This window comes from Brassica oleracea, chromosome C2 (assembly GCF_000695525.1).
Source record: "Brassica oleracea var. oleracea cultivar TO1000 chromosome C2, BOL, whole genome shotgun sequence".
Taxonomy (NCBI): domain Eukaryota; kingdom Viridiplantae; phylum Streptophyta; class Magnoliopsida; order Brassicales; family Brassicaceae; genus Brassica; species Brassica oleracea.
In genome coordinates this window covers 22,329,109-22,354,088 of record NC_027749.1, presented here as the reverse complement: position 1 = coordinate 22,354,088, position 24,980 = coordinate 22,329,109, and the positions used below count along the sequence as shown (strand labels likewise).

General features: G+C 35.4%; 6 protein-coding genes and 1 long non-coding RNA gene across 12 annotated transcripts; 6 read left to right on the top strand and 1 right to left on the bottom strand.

The window, feature by feature from the left end:
- The first annotated feature begins 1,194 nt into the window (after positions 1-1,194).
- On the top strand, positions 1,195-2,011 carry LOC106326548 (lipid transfer-like protein VAS). The gene is made up of 3 exons (XM_013764499.1): positions 1,195-1,550; positions 1,692-1,730; positions 1,837-2,011. The coding sequence occupies exons 1-3, from the start codon at positions 1,220-1,222 to the stop codon at positions 1,911-1,913; spliced, it is 447 nt and encodes a 148-aa protein (XP_013619953.1). The 5' UTR covers positions 1,195-1,219; the 3' UTR covers positions 1,914-2,011.
- Positions 2,012-2,596: 585 nt separating this feature from the next.
- On the top strand, positions 2,597-3,566 carry LOC106327893 (nudix hydrolase 21, chloroplastic). Its single transcript, XM_013766197.1, has 2 exons — positions 2,597-2,835; positions 2,939-3,566. Exons 1-2 carry the CDS (start codon positions 2,666-2,668, stop codon positions 3,342-3,344), a joined length of 576 nt encoding a protein of 191 aa, XP_013621651.1. The 5' UTR covers positions 2,597-2,665; the 3' UTR covers positions 3,345-3,566.
- A 347-nt stretch (positions 3,567-3,913) lies between these two features.
- On the top strand, positions 3,914-5,889 carry LOC106323717 (cold-inducible RNA-binding protein; the record flags this gene model as incomplete). The annotated part of the gene is given in 5 exon segments (XM_013761796.1): positions 3,914-4,019; positions 4,845-4,913; positions 5,048-5,154; positions 5,259-5,335; positions 5,337-5,889. Coding segments are annotated over 5 exon segments (402 nt in total), but the record flags the coding sequence as incomplete, so codon positions are not given.
- Positions 5,890-6,702: 813 nt separating this feature from the next.
- On the top strand, positions 6,703-8,462 carry LOC106327892. The gene is made up of 2 exons (XM_013766196.1): positions 6,703-7,789; positions 8,077-8,462. The coding sequence occupies exons 1-2, from the start codon at positions 7,186-7,188 to the stop codon at positions 8,109-8,111; spliced, it is 639 nt and encodes a 212-aa protein (XP_013621650.1). The 5' UTR covers positions 6,703-7,185; the 3' UTR covers positions 8,112-8,462.
- A 1,741-nt stretch (positions 8,463-10,203) lies between these two features.
- LOC106323716 (uncharacterized mitochondrial protein AtMg00810-like) lies at positions 10,204-11,028 on the top strand. Its single transcript, XM_013761795.1, has one exon. The coding sequence runs from the start codon at positions 10,204-10,206 to the stop codon at positions 11,026-11,028; it is 825 nt and encodes a 274-aa protein (XP_013617249.1).
- A 3,163-nt stretch (positions 11,029-14,191) lies between these two features.
- On the bottom strand, positions 14,192-17,200 carry LOC106322933. 6 transcript variants are annotated; one of them, XR_001266582.1, is made up of 8 exons: positions 16,336-17,200; positions 16,195-16,259; positions 15,926-16,123; positions 15,261-15,813; positions 15,093-15,179; positions 14,868-15,012; positions 14,563-14,689; positions 14,192-14,459 (listed from the first exon to the last, which is right to left on the bottom strand). It is a non-coding gene; the product is annotated as an uncharacterized LOC106322933 (long non-coding RNA). The 6 variants fall into 6 exon arrangements; XR_001266581.1 differs by lacking the exon at positions 15,926-16,123 and having other exon boundaries at positions 16,336-16,423; positions 16,739-17,197; XR_001266578.1 differs by lacking the exon at positions 15,926-16,123 and having other exon boundaries at positions 15,261-15,458; positions 15,553-15,813; positions 16,336-17,196.
- A 3,944-nt stretch (positions 17,201-21,144) lies between these two features.
- Positions 21,145-22,255, top strand: LOC106322919 (mitogen-activated protein kinase kinase 9). Its single transcript, XM_013761075.1, has one exon. It carries the CDS (start codon positions 21,190-21,192, stop codon positions 22,108-22,110), a length of 921 nt encoding a protein of 306 aa, XP_013616529.1. The 5' UTR covers positions 21,145-21,189; the 3' UTR covers positions 22,111-22,255.
- Positions 22,256-24,980: the final 2,725 nt, after the last annotated feature.

Below are 24,980 nucleotides of genomic sequence, written 5' to 3'. Positions count from 1 at the left end.
GGGCTTTGTAGCCAATGTTATTAATGTTGGTGCAAACAAACAAAAAATCTATAAATTAATAATATAGAAACTTTACTGTTTTATTAATTTACAGAAAATTTTAATTGAATTAGAAAATTAATTCCAAAAAAAAATCTATTGATTATTTATCGATCCCTAAAGGTTATATATACTAGAGAGAGTAGGTTTGGGCATTTTGGGTATCGATTTGGTTATGTTCGGGTATTTCGGGTTTCGGATAATTCGGATAGGGGGCTAAATGATCTATTTACTACTTGACATATTTTTGGTTTGGTTCGGTTCGGATAATTTTGGATAGCAAATGTAGGAACCGGAAAATACTCGGAAAAAATCGGTTCTCATTTGGATCCGGTTCGGGTTCGGATAGTTCGAGTAGTTCAGATAATTTGGTTAAAATATCAATTATTTTGGGTAAAATATCAAACAATTAGGATGATTTAGATAAAAATTTGGGATATTTCAGATAAAACTATCCGGATAATTTCAAATACTTTCGGGTAGTTTGGATACTTAATAATAATTTAGTTATTTTCAACTATTTTCAGATACTTTTAATATAATTTTAAATTAAAAATAATATTTAGTTATGTTATATGTATATATAATTAATATTTTTATATATTCGATACCCATTCGGTTCTCGGTTCGGTTCTATTATTTCAGATATAAAAATAGAGGAACCGTTCGAGTATTGGTCTGGTTCCGGTTTTGGATATTTAGGTCCAGTTCCGGTTCGGTTCCTCGGTTTCGGTTTTTTTGCCCAGGCGTAAGAGAGAGCATCGACATGAGACTAGTAGTAACACAATATCCAATTCATTGGTCAACAATATAACTTACTTTACATATTTGTTATTCTAATTCAATGGACACTAAAAATAGATTATAAGAAAAAGATATCATTGTTACATGCATTAGGCCGGGTAATTAATATTCAGTCAAATTGCACGAATTTGGATTAAGACGTTAGTTTAATAGTTTTAAAGTCTTTAATCCTCTTTACGCATTCAATATTATTAGAACAAATCAGGTAATTGTTCAACTAATTCAGAAACAAAATATATAGTTGACCACCCAAGAAATCAACAAAAAAATAATTCCCACGTATCCTTTCTATATATTAGAAAAATACATGCATACTTGTTATTTAAAACCAAACAAGAACACTAGGTAAGTTGCATAACAAATATTGTATAAAATAATGGATATTACAAGATCACTCGGCGTAGCCACCGTCCTCGTAATTCTCTACTCCGTTCAAGCCACAGTACAAATGGAACAAACTGAGGAAGCAATGCGCTGCGTAGAAAAACTAATACCGTGTCATCCGTACATTAACACGGACTCTCCTCCGCCGCCGTGGTGTTGCAATCCGGTAAAAGAGATCGTCGAGAAAGACGAGACATGTCTATGCGGATTCCTCAACCATCCGGACATGCTTGCACTCATTAACATCAGTCAAGATGACGCTCTAAATCTCATTAATTCATGTGGAGCTAGTTATGATGAATCACTTTGTAGCAATAGCACTGGTGAGTTCTCTTCGTCCAGCTCTAGCTATATTAAGTGTGACTATTGTATCGCTTAGATTAAATACGCGTCTCATTGATATAATCGCGATGTGTTATGTAAACGACACCATGCTAATTAATATGTTTATTTTCCCACTGAAGTTTCTTCGCCTGATACGTCGCCGGGAGCTACGACCACCGGTATGCACTTAATTACTTTCTCTGATATGATCAAGCTTAGATTTTAGATTTGCTATATTGAATTTACAATCTTATAATTATCTATGTGATATTTTAAATGAAACAGAGAGCTCTTCTGGCAGCACGACGAAAAATGCAGCCCTAGCTATCAGTTTCTTGGGATTTAGCTTCATTTGGCTTTGAGATGATTTTGATTCTTCTTAAAACCAGAAATGAAGTTTATAGCTTCACGTTTGTGGCTGAAACACATCAGTATGTCCTCCGTAGTATTGTGATTTGTATTAATGTCATTGTTGCCTTATAAGCTAGATTTATGATTAGAAATGTGCGTGCTACGAGTAATAATTCTCTTTTTTCATAATCTTAAAATAAAATAAAAAGCCAATGCTAAACACAGCTAAATACTCTGTATATACCGTGTCCGAATTACATGCGTGTTCATATTGTGTGACCTTCACCACTTGTTGGATTCTCCACGCGCATAAGCGCGTCCCCCCTCCACAACACTCTTTTCTTTTCCGCGTTGGTGGGGGTAATGTATGATGAGTCTGTTGACAACAGAGTTTGATTTTCAATTTGTAGAAAATGATCTAAGATTAGAAGATGATGAAGTGAATTTGTTATGAACCTCGTTCTAATCTGAATTTGTTTACAATGTGGGAACAGTTGTCACGTGAACTAATCTCAAAATAATAATAGAAGACAGAAGCTTGATTAACCGATAAAGTCAATTCAATAACCGAAAACAAAACCGGAATCTCCGTCCCTTAACCGAACTAATTTCAAATACAGGAGGAAGTTATTTGACCAAAAAAGTGTATAATCTAACTTTAAATTACTTCAAAGCGCGTGGGATATTTTCCTTATAAATACACTTCCCCAAACCCAATCATCAAATCAATTTCGGCAGAAAAGGAAGAAGACAAACAAAAACAATGACAGAGTTATATGTTTCTCTATGCATCTCAAACTACTCAAACATCGCATCACACTTTCCTCCGACATACAACAACAACATCCCGTCGAAGAAAGTAATCTCTTTGGTCTCTCGAACCGGAAGAGATCTGCAACGCTACAACACCACAGGGTATCGTCAAGTCGTCGGGTACGTTACGTCCAATTGAAAATTAAACAAAAAAAAAAAACTAATTTAAAAAAACAAATTGATTTATTCTTTCAAAATGGAATCTGATTCTTGTTTCTTGCAGATGTATACCGTACAGATACAAGAAACACGGTGGTGGTGGAGAGATTGAAGTTCTTTTAATAAGCGCACAGAGGAAAGGGAAAGGAATGTTATTACCTAAAGGTGGTTGGGAGATTGACGAATCAATTGAGGAAGCTGCTTTGAGAGAGACGATAGAGGAAGCTGGTGTTACGGGACAGCTCGAGGAATCACTTGGGATGTGGCAGTACAAAAGCAAAAGAGACAACATGATGGTTCACGACGGATACATGTTTCCTATGCTCGTTAGCGAGCAGTTTGAGATTTGGCCCGAATCTGGGTTTAGACAACGGAAGTGGGTTTGTTTGTCTGAAGCGATGGAGTTGTGTCGGAATGGGTGGATGAGAGAAGCATTGGAAGTGTTCATTAACCGGAAATGCCAAGGATGATGGCAACTTTTGATTGTAATTAAAGATTTAATAGGAGTGGGTAAAGAGCAGGTCAAAGTTAAAGTCTTGTGATTAGGTAGGCAGGGTATTTAGTTTAGATAGACTCATTTGAAATCCACTAGTTGTTTGAAATCTTTGGCTTTCATGTAACTAATCTGTATATAAAATGAATCAGCAATCTTCTTGATCTTGAATAAATCGACTGCAAGGCCTGTTATTTTACTAGTCGCTGCCTTTTGTGACTGCCAGAGAGCACAGCTTGTTGCTCTGATAGTTGCGATTAATGGAAATTTGATTAAAATTGCGGTCGCATATCACAGCAGCTAAATGCAAACAAACAGAATCTTTGAGTCAAAACTGTGTGTGTTGGAGAAAAAAAAAAAAACGAAAGTACCAATTAGACCCTCAAAAGATGAAGGTATAGGAGGAGGATACGGGGAAGAAGAAGAGGGAGCGAACAATGGCAGTTAATAGCTTAGGGATATAAGTCATTGTTCCGTCGTCTTCTGGACATGGTCTCTTCTCTCCTAACTTATGGGCCACCTGGCGCGGACGAATCAATGTGGTAAATTCAGCTCGGCGGATTAGTAATCATCTCAGGTTGTCTGTCTTCGTCGGATTCTACATCACCGTCTTCGTCTATCTCTGGTCCTAATACGAAACTCTACGTGATTGGTAAGTTCCCTTCCTTTCTCCTCCTTCCAGTTCTCTTTTCGATTCTTTCATCTTTTGCTTAATCTCAAATTCATGAATGATACTTCTGTAGTGAACTAAAATGTGGTTATGGACACATTGTACGTTATTATTCTTTGCTGTTTAGTTGAACATGACTAGTGTTTTTTCGAGAGATTCTCTGGGCGAGGGAATCTATCTGTTTTTTTTTTTTTTAAAATTCAAATATATTAAATCAACATGAAAACGGGAATACGATTACAAGCCCGAGTAGCACCCAAATCAAATTATTGTTTTTAACCATGCAGGTGGCAGCCTGGTGATAAGTGGAGAATTTGGGGCATTGAGTAAAATATCTCTCATGGGTTTTGATTCCGGCTAGGAATTAAGTTGCTATTGTTTGACAAGACTAACAAACTTGGGGCTAAGTTGCTATTATTTGGCCAAACGAGCATGAGACCATGTCTTAGGTTTCATTTAGTAAACTTGGTGCCGGGTACCGGTCTCCTATAAGATTAGTTGGCCTTTGGCCTAGACATCCTTAGTTTGAAAATTAAGAAGAATGTTTTCTTTAATTGGTATATGTTCTCATGAACTGGGGAGATAGATATATCTTTCTGATGCTGTTAAGCTTTATGTTAAGGGGATTGTTGCAAGTTAATTAGTGGTGTTCAGAAATGGCCAAAAGAGTCTTAATGCTCTCTTCTGTTTTTTCTTGTTACTTGCTAGCTTTCTACCACCTTTTGATGCCTAGTTTGTCTCTCTACCTTTACCGTATAAGACTTGAACTTCATATAACGAGGCGTTTGATGGTTTTATTATGCACAGGGCTTTCTTTCCGCACAACTGAAGATAACTTAAGAAAAGCTTTTGAACAGTTTGGCAAGCTCACACTTGGTAACCCATAACCCCCTCCCTTGTTCAACTTCTTTGTCAGATCTTTTTAATTAGGTGTCTGTTTAGTTACCATGTACGATGATCAGGTAAGAAAACTCAAAATGTAATTCATTTTCTTGATTGTCTCCGTTTAGTTAACTTGGTGATGGATAAAGTAGCAAACAGACCAAGAGGGTTTGCTTTCCTGCGGTATGAAACAGAGGAGGAGTCAATGAAAGCTATTGAAGGGATGCACGGAAAGGTAACACATTACTCTCACGCTTGTCGGTTGAGACCAAGAAAGGGGTTCGTTTCAAATAAAAAGTTTGCCAACTTGTATTAACTATTGATTTGGTTTGTGTACAGTTTTTGGATGGAAGGGTTATATTCGTGGAGGAAGCTAAACCAATGTCAGATATTCAAAGAGCTAAACCCAGATCAGATCAACAGAGCTCAGACTAAACCTCGTACCTTTCGAACCTGGTAGCTACTTTGATCTTGTCTCCATACTATGATTCTGTGTAATTTTCAATCTTATTTTCACTTTTGAGGTCATACAATGTACTCATTGCTTAACTCCTACCAAGATTTCACTGAGGGAGACAGTCTAAAGTAAACTCAAGTCTGGACAAAAAAGTGCATGTTTATCTTTCAAAACAAATGTAATCAGGTTCCTTTATTTAGATGTAATAGGTTAACAAATAAACTTCAAAATCGAAGTTTAGTTGTCTTCACTCTTCGGCTCACAACTTTGATCACTTTTAAACAATAAACACATTTGTAGAATATTTTTTTTGTAACTATATGCATTTGTTGATTTTTTAGTGTATTTGTTATATATATTGTGGAACCGAACACTGATATTGACATCAGAAGGCATTGTTTTAGAGTTTTTACTTTTCAGAATTTTAAAGATTCTTAATTATAGATTAGACAACTTTATGTTGGTTGATCACCCTCATGCATGTATCATCAAATAAAATCTAACATTTGGTTTCTTCTCAATACTTCACAAAACAAGCCGCACGTTAGCACACGATTTATGGTTTTGAGTTCTGAGTATTGTTGTCCACTCAGAAGGGTACGCATTATATAATAGCGCGGGGATGTTAAAATTACATGTGTTGTTGTTGTAGTTCAAAATGTTATGGGAGATAGAGCCAAGTGTTTTGTTTAGTATAGTCGTAGTGATTATTAGAAGAGATGTATAAGAAGAGAAGAGATGTCTAAATTCATACTAATGCACTTGTATAATGTTTGATATTCTATTTAACTGGAGCTGCAAATGAAGATAGCGAATGCGAAAGTGATGTATATCTTAATACTGCATGTTTACTGGTGGAGTTGGCCAATGAGTTTAATTGCAGTATGGGACTCCACATCCATCCAACTATCTCTGTAAACGTTCTTGACAATATGGGTCTCGAAAAAGTTCCTTGTCTTAGAGTCGCTCTTGGTTTTGACAAGAAAAAATTAAAAAAAAAGGAATTGTTGTTCTAGATGTAGATCTTTTTCTTAATAGTATGTTCTGTTTCAACACTTTTTTTTTTTTTTTTGATGTGTGATCTATTAGGGAATCCTATTGTGATTAGGATTACCTATAGATAAACTCTATTAAGTTAACGATATACATATGTTGTTAGAGATAAACACAAATTGTGGTCGGTCATTCTCTTGTATATAAGTCGATGTAAAACGTTTCAGTAAATACAAGTTAAAGTTTATCATTCAATCTCTACTTTACATGGTATCAGAGCAACAACTATCCTGAAACCTAGTTTTTTTTTTCATTAGCAAATCAAGTTCGATGGCTGGTGAAGAAGATTCTTCTGCAAGTAAAAGCAGTGCTCAAGTTGAGCAAAGTAATGTGGGCTCGGTGAGCTCAACTCCGTACTCATTGTTTGCATCGGACAATCCTGGTGCATTGATAACTTCGGTGTTGTTTAACGGAGACAATTACAATGAGTGGTCTACAGAGTTAACTAATGCCTTGAGAGCTAAGAGAAAATTGGGGTTTATCGATGGAACCATACCTAAACCTTCCATTGATGATCCGAAATTTGATCTTTGGGCTTCAGTTAATTCCATGATTGTTGGATGGATACGATCTTCCATTGAAGCGAAGGTTCGATCAACAGTCACTTTTATATCTGATTCTCACAAACTATGGGAGAATTTGAAGAAGCGTTTCTCAGTGGGAAACAAAGTACGAGTTCATCATCTAAAAGAACAGCTGGCGTCTTGCAAACAAGGTGGTCAATCGGTGATGGAATAATATGGACGTCTAGCAAAGATGTGGGAAGAACTAGACATGTATAAGCCCCTTCCGGCTTGCAGTTGTAGTGCTTCTGCGGAGTATGAGAAGGAGAGAGATGAAGAAAAAGTCCATCAGTTTGTCATGGGGCTTGACGAATCTCGGTTTGGAGGAGTTTGTCAAGGAATTATATCTAGTGATTCTTTAGTTGATCTTGGAGAAGCTTATTCCAAAGTCATTAGAGAAGAACAGCGTCTTGCTTCATTTAAAGAAAGAGAAGCTCAACAGAGTGCGGTCGGTTTTGTCGCAAAGAAGGATCAAGTTGATTCATCTATGCGTCGATCCTCGCAGTGTTCTCATTGTGGTCGCAAAGGACATGATAAATCCAATTGTTGGCAACTGGTTGGTTTCCCGGACTGGTGGGAGGAGCGTTCAACTAAACAAGAAAGTCGAGGTTCTCAGAGTAACAGAGGACGTGGTTCTTCGGGTTCTGATCGAGGGAAAAGCAATGGACCAAAGGCACACAATGCTCATGCAACTTCCTCAAATGAATCAAGTTTTCCAGCATTCACAGAAGAGCAACTAAAAGCTCTTACACAGCTGATTAATGAGAGGACTAAGTCATCTTCCGATAAGTTGTCTGGTAAGCTATATGGAGATTTGATTCTAGACACTGGAGCATCTCACCATATGACTGGAGAGCTATCGTTTCTTAAAAATATTTCCAGCATATCTCCATGTCCAGTTGGCTTTGCAGATGGAAACAAAACGTTCGCGACTCATATTGGCGTGTTGTATCTGTCTAAAAACATCACATTATCTAATGTGTTGTTTGTACCAAATCTTAACTGCTCTCTTATATGAGTGTCCAAACTCTTACGTCAAACAAATTGTCTTGCATTACTGACAGATACGATTTGTATTTTACAGGATCGTTTCTCGAGGACGCTGATTGGAGCAGGTGAAGAGAGAGATGGGGTTTATTATTTTAAGGATGTCATGGCAGATAGAGTTCATGTTGCTAAGAAGTCTGTTAAAGAAGTTGATCAGCATCGATGGCACCAGAGGCTAGGGCATCCAGCTTTTTCAGTTTCGAATTTGTTACCATTGTCGTTTTCTACTAATAAATCATTGGCTCATAGTCCTTGTGACACATGTTTTTGAGCCAAACAGACAAGAGAGGTGTTTTATCAAAGTTTGAATAAAACTAAAGAGTGTTTTGAGATGATTCATTGTGATGTATGGGGTCCTTATAGAGTTCAATCTTCCTGTGGAGCTCGGTACTTCTTAACAATCATAGATGACTTCTCGCGAACAGTTTGGACATACTTGCTTCTTGAAAAATCAGAGGTTCAGAATGTGCTTCAAAACTTCTGTGCAATGGCGATGAAACAGTTTGATAAAGAAGTTAAGACAGTTCGCAGTGACAATGGCACAGAGTTTATGTGTCTTGCTCGTTACTTTCGTGAAAAAGGAATAACTCATCAAACTTCATGTGTTGCAACTCCACAGCAAAACGGTCGTGTTGAGAGGAAGCACATGCATATCCTCAATGTGGCAAGATCGTTACTCTTTGGAGGAAACAGCCTATTCGTTTTTGGGGAGTGGCAATTTTAACAGCTTCTCATCTCATCAATAGAACTCCATCGATGGTGCTTAAAAACGTCTCTCCTTATGAGTTATTATACGGGGAAAAACCATCATACGAACATCTCAGAGTCTTTGGAAGTTTGTGTTTTGTTCATGCTAAGTCAAGAGACAAGGATAAGTTTAGTTCAAGGAGCAGAAGGTGTGTGTTCGTTGGCTATCCATTCACTCAAAAAGGATGGAAAGTGTTTGATCTAGAAACAGAGGAGTTCCTCATATCACGAGACATTCTATTCAAGGAAACAGAATTCCCTTTCTCTTCTCAGTCACCAGTTTCGACAAACAGCCAGTTGACTACACAAGTTCAAACTGATGATGACTGGGAAATCACAACTCTGTCTCCTATTGTAGACAGGGGGAGTTCAGTAGCTGTCAGTGATACATCTTTACCATCTCCTGAACAGAAAATGACTTCGCAAACAGAGGAGCTCATTACCTTGCAGGACAAGTCACCAACGTCCTCTAATCAACCAAACCCAGAAAGTACAGTTCAGAATATTACAGATTCAGTCTTAGCGGCTCCTGAGGCACCAAATGATACTGATCGTGGTCAACGAGCACGAGTTCCATCAGTTAAGCTCAAAGACTACATCACATATAATACTATTCGCTTGGAAGACCCCTCTCTCTCTCTATCATCCACCTCTTCTGAATTATCGTCGTCGAGTAACGGTCCAGGTACAACCCCTTATCCTCTGAATGATTATGTGTCAGATCTAAAGTTCTCTATCTCCCACCAAGCCTTCTTAGCAGCCGTTACTGCTGGAGTGGAACCTCGAACATATTCAGAACCCATTAAAGAAAAGGTATGGAGGGATTCTATGAAACGTGAAGTAGTCGCACACGAAGAGCTTGGCACATGGGATTTGGCAACTCTGCCTCCTGGCAAACGTGCCATTGCATCTAAATGGGTCCATAGGATTAAATACAATGCAGACGGTACTATCGAACGTCATAAGTCTCGTTTAGTTGGTTGTGGAAACAAACAAGTCGTAGGTGATGATTATAGAGAAATGTTTGCTCCGGTAGTTAAAATGGCGACAGTTCGAAGCAAAGGGTTGGGAAGCTCATCAAATGGATGTTCATAATGCTTTCTTATATGGTGATCTATAAGAAGAAGTTTATATGCGCTTACCACCCGGCTTTACTCATAAGGATCCACGCAAAGTTTGTAGATTTCGTAAAGCTATATATGGTTTAAAGCACGCACCTCGTTGCTGGTTTGCAAAATTATCTAAGGCGCTCATTGAGTTTGGTTTTCTGCAATCATATTCGGATTACTCTTTATTCACATATACTAAAGGAGAAAAAGACGTTCGAGTTCTAGTGTATGTTGACGATTTGGTGCTTGCAAGCAATAATCTTGAGTTACTTGCTAAATTCAAGACTTATTTAGGTGATTGCTTTAGAATGAAGAATCTAGGAAAGTTGAAATACTTCTTGGGAATAGAGGTGGCTAGATCGGATGAAGGAATTTTTCTATCTCAACGTAAATATGCGTTGGACATTGTTTCAGATTGTGGCTTGCTTGGTGCTAAACTTGTGTCTATCCCAGTTGAGCAGAATCATCACTTGACAGCAGACAAAGGGCCATTGTTTTCAGATCCAAAAAAGTATCGACGTCTTGTAGGACGTCTTGTGTACTTATCAATTACACGACCTGAACTCTGTTATGCGATTCACTTATTGTCTCAGTTTATGAAAGCACCGCATGTAGCTCATTGGGAAGCTGCACTCCGTGTGGTTCGGTTTCTCAAAGGCTGTCCTGGACAAGGGATACTCCTACGATCAGATAGTAACCTTGAGCTCTCGGTATATGTAGATGCAGACTGGAGTACATGTCCCTTTACGCGGAAAACTAAGAAGCAGAAAACGGTTTCAGACTCTTCCGCTGAAGCAGAATATCGCGCAATGGCCGCAGCCACAAAAGAGATGAAATGGATTGTTCCTTTGATGAAAGAACTTGGTGTTCCAGTTGACAAACCTGTTCCTTTCTACTGTGATAGCAAAGCAGCAATCCATATAGCCGCTAACCCTGTCTTCCATGAGCGTACTAAACATATTGAAAGAGACTGTCACAGGGTTCGTGATGCCATTAAAGATCGTCTTATCTCTACTACATATGTCCGCAGCAAAGATCAGATTGCTGACATTTTAACCAAAGCTTTGGGGCGTTCTCAGTTTGAGTTTCTATCTTCCAAGTTGGGTGTTCAAGATCTTCACGCTCCAACTTGAGGGGGAGTATTAGGGAATCCTATTGTGATTAGGATTACCTATAGATAAACTCTATTAAGTTAACGATATACATATGTTGTTAGAGATAAACACAAATTGTGGTCGGTCATTCTCTTGTATATAAGTCGATGTAAAACGTTTCAGTAAATACAAGTTAAAGTTTATCATTCAATCTCTACTTTACATGATCTCTTCTTAATAGTATGTTTTATCTTAAAAATTATAAAATTGGTTGTTTTGAAATAGAGGACATGGTTGTTATTGAGTTGTTGTAATAGATAGCTGTCTGGTTTCTGATAATTATGATTTGAATAAACGTTTAACACATCTGAAGAAATGTTCTTGTCATGCCTTTGCCCACTTATGTCGTCGGACCATTTTCAGGAATACATACAGAAAACATGGCTAGTTGAAAGTAAGCAAGATTGCACTAGGTGTGAAAATAGTCTATTACAAAGGGATCAAATGAAATATAATTTAATAGATCTTTTTATCGAGCAACTTAATGTGTTACAAAACCTCCCTGTCGAGTTTGAGGATGGCCATGAAAGCTTCTTGAGGTACATCAACTCTACCTATGGCTTTCATTCTCGTCTTACCTGCTGCATGTTTTACACGCATCAAATTTTCATAAAAAAATAGAAGTAGAAAAATAATTTAACCTTTCTTACTTTACAACACCGGTGACATTGTGATTAACACATTGGTTGCAGCGGAGAGATGCGGGAGATCTATCTAAATTTTTGCTGCAGCGAGTGCAAGAGAATAAGTACCAACCATTTTGACTCAAGACCTCGACAATCCTAGCCTTGCAAATAAAAAAAAAGCTTCATGTGTGTTCACCAAGAGAAAAGATGCATCATTTAATATTATAATTTAAAGGTGAAACAGATTGAAACTTTGTTGGAAGTCTATTAGGTACCTGCTCGTGAGAGTTGGAGAGGAAATTGTTGAGATCTCCAATCAAGGAGGAGTAGAGGGATTCCCATGAATTTCACTCTGCTCTTTCATGACTCTTTCTTCCTCTCTCAGATCTGAGTTGGCAGATTGATGACCTTCTTTAGATCGTGAAATCATAGCAATAACATCTTTCTTAGCCTTCATCTGAATGAAGAATAAAGCATCCAATATCCAAGTAAGTTGAACCACAAAATATATCAATCATGAGAGTAGATGAAGTTTATATATTGAACTTCCACTGGTGGCCTGAGTAGCAGCCTTTATTTTGCGTCCACGACCTCCTTTCTTCTCGGTCTCGGCTGTTTGGGTCTCACCTTCTATCCCATTCTAGCAAAGCACACTAAATCAATTAAGTATCCCTTTCTCCAGAAGAGTCTCCTTGCAGTTTTCCTTCAAGAGTCAGAAACATGGCTCAAATCAGGTAGTGTAAAGTAATACCCATTTACATAGCAAAAAAAAAAATCGGAGAAATCGATGGAATATCAGAACACATAAAACCCGGAACAAACCTCTTCACTGAGAATGGAAGTCGTTGAATCGGCAGAAACATCTTTCTCCGTTTTCCCGTCGCTGGCCATTACATAATCCCTAAGAATCGAAAATGAAAAACAAAAAATATCAAAATAGATACCTATTCTTTCAAAGTAGGAACCTAAATCCCCTTCTGAACATCCATCGTACTCTCAACCTGTTCATATTTGTAGATTTGAGATGAAGGAAACGGAGGCGTCGATATAGAAACTGGATTCAATGTGAATAACCATTATGACAGAATTAAAACAAATACATTGAACCACATGGAAGGTGAAGAAATAACGACATGGGAGGCGAAGAGATGAGAAAAGCCGAGACGGCCAAGTTGAGTTTTGGAAGAGATGATAACATGGAAGCCCTAAGCCGGCAACGCTTAAAATACAAAGTTTTATTAATTTATCAGACCAAATGTGAATACAGAAATCAGACCAAACCCATAACCCAGTCTCACAAAGTAAACCAGACATTAAGTGGGCCCCACATTCTCTATGAACTGCTGATGTGGATGCCTCAAGAAGAGAGTAAACTGTAGCATTATATGTACTAGGTCCGTGTCCGCGCTACGCACAGATTATATACTTTTAATTTTTTTTTAAATTTGATTTTTTCGTCCCAATATGCTAATTGTATTATTTGGAATTTGTATTAAATTTTGTAAATGTTTCGCATTTCTATTTTAAGTTATAACTTGTTTTGTCTTATCATTTCTATCTTTTGTATTTTTGTTTGATTTAAATTGAAATATAAAATTTTAATATTTTCCATTTAACACATTTTGTGTTGTTATATAACAGATTTTCATTTTTTTAATCCATACATTAATATGACTACCACACTAAATATGGGGAATATATTTTACCTAAATTTCTATATGAAAACCTAATATTACCTGGTATTTTATCCGAAAACTCAAATTATCTTGTATATTTATCATAATTTACCAAAAAAATTGGAAAACCTGAAATTGATTGGAACCGTTTTTTCCAAATATTAATTGGTTTTCAACATTATTATCCAAACCAAATAAAAAGTTGAGATAATGGAACTGAAACCAAGTATAATTTCATAAATACCCATACATATCTTATATATATTTAGAACTGAAAATTATATAAAAAAATATATGTTGAGCCTAAATGTAGACATCTAATTTTTCAAGTTTTTTTTTTTAAATTTTAAAATAAATATATTTGTAGTGGAAATATCACATCTAATCTTTGTCTTATTCAACAGATCATGTGTTATTATAAGATTGATTTCAATTTTTAATCCAAAAATATCTAATATGGCTACAACTCTAAATACAGGAAATGTAGTTTAATTTTGGGGTTATTTTAAAAAAAAAAATTTAGAGAGACGGTAGAAAGAGGGATGAAAAAAGAAGATAGAGAATGCCATAATGGAATTTTGATTAGTTTGTGAATTTTGTTTTTTCTTAGTTATCAGGTGTAATTTCTGTTTAATATTTGCTTTGTTATTTTTCCTTCTTATTTGCCCTTGCATTAATTCTTTACTTGTGAGATGTAGAACTCATTTTAGGTGTTAAAGGTCATAACTTCAATTGTCTGAATGCCTCCCCCTTTCCTTGCCCTTTTCTTTTCTTAATTGACCACACAAAGGTTATAGTTCATCAGCTTATAACTTCTCTTACAGGTTCGTTTATTTCTGTGAACACCTTTTTTATATATATTAGAAACAAAGAAATGTATATGTAACACATGTTTACAAATCTGAATACAATGAAAATATCCAATATCTCTGCTTCGGAAATTTTATTTTAAAAACAAAAAAAAAAAAAAATTCCTGGACGATTCCATGCAGATTAGTCATCCCACGTGTGCTTAGTTAGCACAATAGAAAATAAAAGATGAATGATATATCTATCATCTTTAACATTCTCTCTGCTACTGTAACGTAGCATCGATTGGAAGATATCTCTGAGATAGACACAAAACAATGAATGGGAATAAATACATGTTTATGTATATCTTTTTCAAGTTCTTGGCATCTGTTTAACTACTAAAATAAAAATGAGCTTACTTTCTAATTAGTTTGGTCTGTGGATCCTCTTGAACGCAATATGATTCTTTCCATTTCCCATGATGCACTGGACCGAACGTGCCATAACCGGTTCCTTTAGCTCACTGAGATTGTCATTCATGATGATCTAGAAATAATCAATAACAAAATAATCAGACCAAGGCTGGAAGTTGCACCAGATTATTATATTTTATATTTGACTCTTGACATGTCTGAAAACTTTATGAGACACTGGCACATATCCAGATTTCAAATGCAAACAAATAAAAGTTATAACAGGTATAAGATTCTAAAGTTCATCATACCTGCAAATAAAAGCTCATGGTTCTCTAAATTCAAACTAACACTGACACCATCATGCTGACATGCATTGACGCATGGTAACATGGCCTCAGAGAGTGCCTTTGCAAATATTTCGGAAAAGAAGTCATGAGGGATCGATCAACTTCCCTGTTTAAACAAAACGAAAGAACTCTGAGATTCAAGCATGTAAGAAGAAGATGTTACTATAGGATTTTGGTTCTAGTCACCTAAATAATTATCTTCTGGAAAGGATGTCTTTCTATGATAGTTCACTTACTCAAGAGCACCAGACATGCTTAATAACTCAAAGTCTCCTGCAAGCCAAAAAGAATAAGAGCGTTTACAATCCAAAAAGAGAATATCTCAGGCTAACCAATAAAGAATTCATCACTTACTTGTCATCATGAACAGAAACTCCACACTCTGCATCATTAGCAAAGAAAGAGCCTGAAACATGAGCAAGATCGTCATGAAACCATACATTTTAACCAATTAAACTACAAATTATTGCAAGTTGCTCTCCGGGAATGGGCTTGACTGAGTGCCTGGATATATAACTTTGTCACACTATGCATGGATTCGCTTTTTCTCCCCTGAATCACATCATAGAGAATACATAACAGAAAGCCTATTTTTTTCTGGGAAAAAAGAACTGTTGTCACCAATGTTAATGATATCCATATTTACCTCCTAGGCCTGTACATGATTTCTTCCAAAATTTTAAATTGGAGGAAAGTGATTCCTTAGAAGACTTTTCTGACCTTCATCTCTTGTCTAAGTTGGTCCCTTTCTCTGAGCCAGTCAAAGGATCTCTGCAAAATGAAGTCTTCCCCCCCTTCATCATAGGTTATACCATACCAAACAGAACACAATTAAAATCCCAGAAGAATGAGATCAGGCATGCTGCTGCTAAATCAGCTTTGACTTCTCCATGCCGATGCTTGAATTCTGGGAGACAGAGAAACATGTCCAGTACCAACATTAAAGTAGTCAACAACCTAAGCTCAAGACTGGCATTGTGAAGCAATACTGTAATATATGAATATATACTGTCATATACCATCCTAGGACTGGAATGGATACAAATAGTGATAGCACTTGGACTTTGCTTGTTAACATCAAGACTGACTTGGCAAGATCTCAGATACAATTTACAAAACTAGTTGAAACGTTGATGTTGATAAGTTAAGAGTACAGATTTGCCATATAGCTTTTCTCGTGAAGTAAGCTGAGTCTTTAGTTTCTTATATTTCAGTTACTGCAGAACAGGAAGAAACACTTATGCATTTCCCAACTAAAAGCCACAAGCAATTAACATTATGTATATACCTCTTAATTATCTCCTTCTCATGAAAAATATTTCTTCCCTTAGACTCCAACTCAAACTCAATCTCCTGCAAAGTTCTGAACTTTACTGAAACCCACAAACCAATATAGTGTTTTTTAGATTCTGACCAACAAAGGTCGTACCTGAACATCAAGATGCATGACCTTCTCCATGAAATTGCTACCTTCTGAAGCGGCCTCCATCTTAATCCTTGCAAGTCCTCCTTATAACCTAAAAATATGAAATATAGTGTCAGATCAGATTTCCTGTTCCTGAAGTTATTCTATAACCTATTGTGAGATCTAAATAAACATTGATGACTATGAGCATACGAAAAAGCTGGCGAAAAGAAAACAAATCTCAAGCTCAATAAGCCAAAAACCTATGGGTGAGAAAAAACTGAGAATCAGATTCGGCCATCACTCGATTTATAGGGAAATCAACAACAAATGAATCGTAAGAAAAAGCGAAAAGCCATAACGTTGATCAATTAACTAATGCAATTAAATGTATAAGAAGCGGTTGTGAATTTGCAGGGAAGGAAACCAAGAGATTCAATATGTCGGGAAGGAGATGAAGAGAGCATCGGAAGGAATAAATTGACGTGGCAGTATATTGATCGGTTCCGCCGCTATGTTTGATCGGCACGTCGGAGAACAAAACGGCCTTGCCGTTTGGCGGAAGAGACACCGGTTTTGCCGGTACGATTGATCGGCTCGGCGGAGGAGACACCGCCCTTTCCGTTTGGTTTCTTCAAGATAAGATCGTCGGAAACAGGAGATTTGCTGTTAGAATTCATAGCTTTAGAGAATATACACAATTTTGTGTGTAATAAATCTGGGAAAAAAAGAGTGTTATAAAGAAACTTAGAGGTATAAAGGCGGAAGGAAGCCATAAATGAGATTTTCGGAGGATTTATTGCACAGAAATGGAGTAGTGTGTCGATTGATCGACCATCAGTTGAAGAAGTGGAAACGACGAAGATAGGAGAGGCATAAGAGATTCATCGTCTCAACTTTATCGTTGTAGGGTTTCTTTTTTGGATTGGACTTTTGGGCCAAATTTTACATTTTACGGATCAAAGAAAGAAAGCAGCCCAACACTAGGATAACGTGGCAAAAACAACAGCTCCTCATTGGACGATTTTTTTGGACGGCGTGGACACCCTATCTGATGCTCTTATTCTCTTTTTACTTATTGTTCGATGATGATGTGTTGACATGCGCGGTATTGATGTCTAATTAATACCTAGAAGAAAATATACGTATCACATGTTTCTATGGTTAAACAACAACAAGCATGTGTATAATAAATACACACATGACACATGCTGAAAGACACCAAGAATTAATAAATTCTAAAAGGAAAATTAATTTTTTAAACATGAAATCTTAGTCAAATACGAAATAAATTGTGAACTTTCATTGACCAAGCCCTTTTAACTTCGTAATTAATCACCCGTTAATTAAAAGCTAGTAGACGTTTAGTGTCACAAGAAAACTCTAATATAAACTCGAAATCCTCAATTCATCTCCCTCGAAACCCTAATTTCTCATCTCATCTCTTTTTCTAACTCATCTCCTTCATCATCTCTCTCTAGCAACCTTTGCTTGAGTTGTTAGAAAATATAAATAGACGGTTCGTAATGCCAAAAGAGCTATTATAACTTCACGGCTGAAAGCAAAATTCACTAAGAGAGCACATAAGGAAATAGAAGCTACTAAAGAAAAATCCAAGAATTACAAAAAGTTTATGGCCTGCGGAGATTATCACGAAGATGATGATGAAGGAGATGAACTAGAGAAATAGATGAAATGAGAAATTATGGATTTAAAAGAGATGAATTGGTAATTTTTAGGCTTAGATCAGAGTTTTCTCGTGTTGTCAAAACGACGACGTTTTGATATTTAACGCATGTTAACTTTTAATTAACGGATGATAAATTACAAAGTTAAAAATGCTTGGTCAATGAAAGTTTATGATTTATTCGTATTTGACTAAGAGTTTTTGTTTTAGAGTTCAAAGTTATTTTGACTTATTTTTTAAAGTTCAGAATTAAAAAGTCATTTTTTTCTAAATTCTAATGGCATGTTTTTGTTGATTCTGCTCAGTGAATTATTTTATGTCCTTCTATTCTTATTCCTAATTTCTCACAAATTTATACGAAAATGTTAAACATGTTTATATGAGTGAATTACTATAAATTATAAATCTCTGGTGGGAAATATTATTTTCATGTTTTTAATTAGGATCCTTTGGACGATTGTTTAACAGAATTTCTTAAACAGATTTTTTTCAATTGTTTATAAACATAACCACCTACGTATCATCAAACAATATATAAGCCTGTGCGATGTGCACAATTACACACACATGAGACATGCAAAAGCCTAACTACATAAATAAAGCCTATGGTCTTATGTGTCCACAAATTAAGGACATTATCCAAAATTTTATATTTGATGCGACCGCTTAAGAAATTAAACAGATGGTGTTACAAGCATTTCCACATTGGCGTAAGACAGATGTTAGATGCTCTTTGGTCGCTCTCATACTTCATTCCTCGTCCTTTAGCCTCCTCGGTTCATCGAACCTTCACTCCATCGCCCCCAAAAACAAATCATTTTCCCATTTTTCGTGACAGTCAAGTAAATTAATGAATTTATTAGTATCAGTGGGTATGAAAAAAAATCTTAAATCATTTTATTAGTGCTATTTGTTTTGTTACCGTTATCTACTGCGAGGGCTATAGGATTAGTCATTTTCCATGATATATTATGTAGTTTGGACAAATTACAGTCTGATGCATTTAAGCACGTGCGTAATCAAACACTCAAACAAGTTGCATTTTTGATGAGAAAATAAGAACAGACTGCCATTTTTTAAAAGACTGCCATTTAAGTAAGTTGAAATGAAATATTCTTTCCATTTTTAATATTTTATCTTTTGTTTTATACAAATGATATTTTCTAAATTAATGTAAAATCATAAGAGTTATGGTATAAAGTATTACAGGTTATAAATTATTTTACTATAGGTTGAAATATGTTCAGTTAAATTATTAATAATTCTTTTATCTTCATTAAAAAATATATTTTAAAAAAACTTGTATACATGTTGACAAAAGAATTGTCTAAAGTAAAAACCATTTTATATGACTCAGGTTTGGTTAAAAAAATGCATTTTTATCTTTCAAAACAAATAATGTAATCAGTTTCATTTATTTATGTGTAATATTAGTTATAAACTTTGATACAAACGAACTTCAAATCGAAGTTTAGTTGTCTTCGGCTAACAAGTCACAACTTTGATCAAAGTTGAATTTTTATTGTATTTGTTATATATATTGTGGAATCGAACACGGATAATGGCAGCAGAATTTGTTAGAGTTTTTACTTTTTACTCTTCAGAATTTTGAAGATTCTAAATTATATACCAGACAACTATGTTGGTTGATCACCCTCATGCATTTATCATCAAATAAAATCTTACATTTGGTTTCTTTTCAACATTCACAAAACAAGCCGCACGTTAGCACACGATTTAGCTCTGAGAATTGTTGTCCACTTATGTACGGAGTATATAATATGTGTCGACATGGGTGGTATTGATGTCTAATTAATACCTCGAAAAAAATATCACATGTTTCTACGGTTAAACAACAAGAAGCATGTGCTGAAAGACGCCAGGAATTAATAAATTCTAATGGCATGTTTTTATTGATTCTGATAGGTGTTTTTTTTTTTCTGTCCTACTATTCTATTTCCAATTTATAGTAATTTTATATAAAAAATGTTCACCATATTTATATGAGTTAATTAGTATAAATTAGAAATATCGCAGGAAATATTATTTTCATGTTTTTAATTCGACAATTGTTTATATACTAGTTAGTCTAACAAAACATAACCACCTACATACCATCAAACAATTGCAATATATAAGCATGTGCAATGTGCAGTGTGCAAAATATTACACACACATGACACATGCAAAAGCCTAACTACATATGTAAAGTCTATGGTCTTATGTGTCCACAAATTAAGGACATTATCCGAACTTTTATACGTGAATGACGGCCTCAGAAATTAAGCAGATGGGTGTAACAAGCTTTTCCACGTTGGCGTGAGAAAAATGTTAATGCTATTTGGTCGCTCTCATTCCTCGTCCTTTAGCCTCCTCGGTTCATCGAACCTTCACACCACCACCACCAAAAAAACAAATCATTTTCCCATTTTTTCGTGACAGTGAAGTAAGTTAATGATTTATTAGTATTAGTGGGCATTAAAAAAAAAAATTATTAGTGCTGATTGTTTTGTTACCGTTATCTACTATATATAGTATAGTATTATTAATTTAAAAATGATTTTTCTTTAGAAAAAGATTACTACGAGAGCAATAGGATTAGTCATTTTCCATGATATATAGTTTGGATAAATTACAGTCTGATGCATTTAACCACGTGCGTAATAAAACACTCACACAAGTTGCAATTTTAATGAAAAAAATAAGAAGAGACTGCTATTTTAAGTAAGTTGAAATTAAATATTCTCTCCATTTCTAATGTTGTAGATTGTTTTTTTGCTTTATACTAAATGATATTTTCAAAATTAATGTAAAATTATAAGGGCTATGGTATAAAACTATATACAGTTTATAAATTAATTTAGTATAGGTTGAAATATGTTCAGTTAAATAATTAATAATTCTTTTTTTAATACTTTTAAATTTATGTGAACTATTTTTTTGTCAACATACAAGTTTGATTTTTTTTTTAAACTTGTATACATGTTGGCAAAAGAAAATTGTATACATAATATTTTTTTTTAAGTTTAAAATTTTAAATAACAAAAAGGAAAAAAGAGGGATAATTAGGTCATCTTCACCTTCCTAGTAGTCTCCATTCACACGACTCTCAAAATCATATAAAACCTGAAGCGTCTCTCTATCTTCTTCTTCCATCACATTCACTTTTCTATCTATCTATCTCTCTTTCTATGGCTCTTGTTAGAGAACGTCGTCAGCTCAACCTCCGTCTCCCTCTCCCTCCCATCTCCGACCGCCGCTTCTCCCTCCCCTCCATCACCACCGCCGCCACCTCAACCGTCCTCTCTAACTCCATCTCCGCCGCCGATCTCGAGAAACTCAACGTCCTCGGATGCGGAAACAGCGGGACTGTTTACAAAGTCAGCCACAAGAACACTCTCTACGCTCTGAAAACAGTCAACGGCGACATGGACCCGATCCTAACAAGACAGTTGATGCGAGAGATGGAGATACTCCGGCGCACAGATTCTCCTTACGTCGTAAAGTGTCACGGAATCTTCGAGAAACCAGTCGTCGGTGAAGTATCGATTCTGATGGAGTACATGGACGGCGGGACTCTAGAGTCTCTCCGCGGCGCCGTGACGGAGAAACGCCTCGCGGGGTTCGCTAGACAGATCTTGAAAGGGCTGAGTTACTTGCACGGTCTAAAGATCGTACACAGAGACATTAAACCGGCGAATCTACTCCTTAACTCGAAGGACGAGGTTAAGATCGCTGACTTTGGAGTTAGCAAGATCTTGGTCCGGTCTTTGGATTCTTGCAACTCTTATGTCGGAACGTGTGCTTATATGAGTCCGGAGAGGTTTGACTCGGGAGGAGGAAGCTCTGATGTATACGCCGGAGATATTTGGAGTTTCGGATTGATGATGTTGGAGCTTCTTGTCGGTCACTTTCCGTTATTACCGCCGGGACAGAGACCAGACTGGGCGACGCTAATGTGCGCCGTGTGTTTTGGAGAACCGCCGCGAGCGCCCGAAGGATGCTCTGAAGAGTTTAGGAGCTTTGTTGATTGTTGTTTACGTAAAGATTCTACTAAGAGATGGACGGCTTCGCAGCTTCTTGGCCATCCTTTTCTCCGGGAAGAGCTTTGATTTTCAGTTCGTTTGTTAAATTAAAATTATTTTTTTTTTTGTAGAATTTTGTACATTTATATACTCTGGATAAAATGAGAGATTTGTAAGAATCCTAACATTGGCATTGTAATATCATCCGTCAATGATAAAGCTATTTCTTCAATCTTTTCCAGTTTCATTTCATTAGAGTTTGATCATCTGCTGGTATTTTACATATTTTTTAATTAAGTTATAGTGTCATATGCTCGTCGTATAAAATATGGGACAAAACTATCTGGTGAACCTTTAAATTCACCACCTCTCTTATAACCAAATAAATTGCCATCTAGTTTAAAAAAAAATGATGCCTAATAAAACTCTAAATCCTAAACTCTAAATCTAAATATAACCCCTAAATACTAAACCCAAACCCTAACCTTAAACCCAAATAGTAAACCCTAAACCCAAACCTTATACGATAAACCCAAATCCTAAACCGTAAACCCAAATTGTAAACCCAAATCTTGGACCCTAAACCCAAATCTTAAACTTTAAACCTAAATCCAAATCACAGACCCTAAACCAAACTGTAAACCTTAAACCCAAATAGTAAACCCTAAACCCAAACCTTATACGATAAACCCAAATCCTAAACCGTAAACCCAAATTGTAAACCCAAATCTTGGACCCTAAACCCAAATCTTAAACTTTAAACCTAAATCCAAATCACAGACCCTAAACCAAACTGTAAACCTTAAACCCAAATTCAAACATTTTGGGTTTAAGGTTTATGGTTTGGGTTTAAGGTCTACAATTCAGGTTTAAGATATATATAGGGTTTGAGTTTAAGGTTTGGGTTTAGGGTTTATGGTTTAGGGTATAGGGTTTGAGTTTATGATCTAGAATTTGGGTTTATGATTTAGGGTTTAGAGTTTGGGTTTATGATTTATGGTTTAGAGTTTGGGTTTAGGATCTAGGGTTTAGAGTTTGAGTTTTGAATTTAGGGTTTAGAATTCAAGATTTAGGGTTTTGTTATTGGCATGAATTTTTTTAATTATTTTTGATTTAAAAAAAATTAAAATTTTTATTAATAATCTAGCTGGCACTTTAATTGGTTATAAGATGGGCGGTGAATTTAAAGTTTCAACCTAAGTTTTGTCCAAAAATATGATATCTAAAGCGAATCATACAACTGAAGAGGTGTTTAACCACAAAGCAAATAAGCTAGTAAATATTTTATTTGCGAAAACAATCAGACCTTTTTTTTATCAGCAGTTCAGCACAATCGGACATCTTATAATAGTATTTTATCGCAAAATGGTGTCTATCTTGGCGAATCATTTGATATCAGTATTTTATCGCAAAAAATGGTGTTTATCTTGGCGAATCATTTGATATCTAGTTCTTTATTTTATAGTTTGTTTTGTTGGCCCATTAAATCTGCATATTATTACAATAATTATATATATAAAAAAGATAAAGGGGGCAGGTCGAAGTTTAAATCTAGTTGCCACTTATGCAAGGAAAAATATATTATCGGCTTATCAACTTGCTTGGAGAGCAAATGATAACTTGCTTGGGAGCAAATCTATCTTTGGATGTTCGTGGAAGATTCGGAGGATTATTATAGCTTAGTGGAAGAGTTGATGAAAATAACAACTCTACTACTTTTTGTCTTGTTTTGTTTGTTTCTTCGTTACATAATTTCCTTTTTTTTTTACAAAATCACTCATAAATCTAAATAATTATGAAATGGAAACGCTGACGTATGTTGATCCAAAAAAAAAAGGAAACGTTGACGTATTGGCGTACGTAACGATTGATGATCCAAGCTCACGTAGGTGTCAGTCTCTTGAGCGTGACAGAAATAAAAGTCACCCTTGACTTGAGATGTGTATATGTATGGTGACCAAGCGAAACAAATTTATATCTTTGTATTTTGAATTATTGTTAAGACCTTTTTTTTTAACACTGAGGTTATGAATCGGAGGTGGCAGGAGTGACCCAGATCAATGCTGTTGCAGGAAAACTGCATTTAAGATACCATTCGTATTTAAGTGCAGGAAAACTGCATGCGGTTCAAATTTCTTTTGTCTTTTCTGAAAAAGACAGATCTACTACATGCAGTTTTGTCCACTATAATTTTGGAGATGTTCACCCATTTTTATTTTTTTTGACTAATAAATGATTTTGTTACAAATTATTAATATATTTAACATTCTGTTATAAATCCATGATATGGATATGTGGATTGCCATTAACCATCAAGGAGGTTTACATCTGACCCGACTATCCGGTCCGTCTACACCCGTCTCCGGTCCGTCTACATCCGACCAATACTAGTCAAGATGAAGACTCATTCAACCGGAACATTTATGAGCTTTGACCAAGTCTATATCTTTGTGGTCAATATGTATTAAATGTGTAGATTCTCTCATTGTTGTAAACCTTTGTGAACCTCCACTATATATTGATAGTGAGAGCTAATGAGAAAGACAACAACTTTCACAATAACACTTCTCTCATATTTCTAACACATTCTTCTATAAAACATATTTTCATTCAATTTTATTTACAGTTTTAACAATACAAAAAAACTTCAATTTTCTATTTTATTTATGTCATAAAAATTTATCATTTATCTGAATTATTGATATGATTTTGTGTTTTTAATTAAGTAAATGTATATATTAATAGAAGATAGATGTATTTGGTTTATTACTAATAATTTTATATTTTGATCTACAAAATTACAGTAACATAACTATAGTGAAATATTTATTACTATTTATGTATTGTAATTATATAGTTATATATTTTATTTTATCTTGTAATTTTTATTATTTAAATATGTAATATGTTTTATTTAATTTTTCATCATTATAAATTTTAATCAGTGTTTTGAAAAC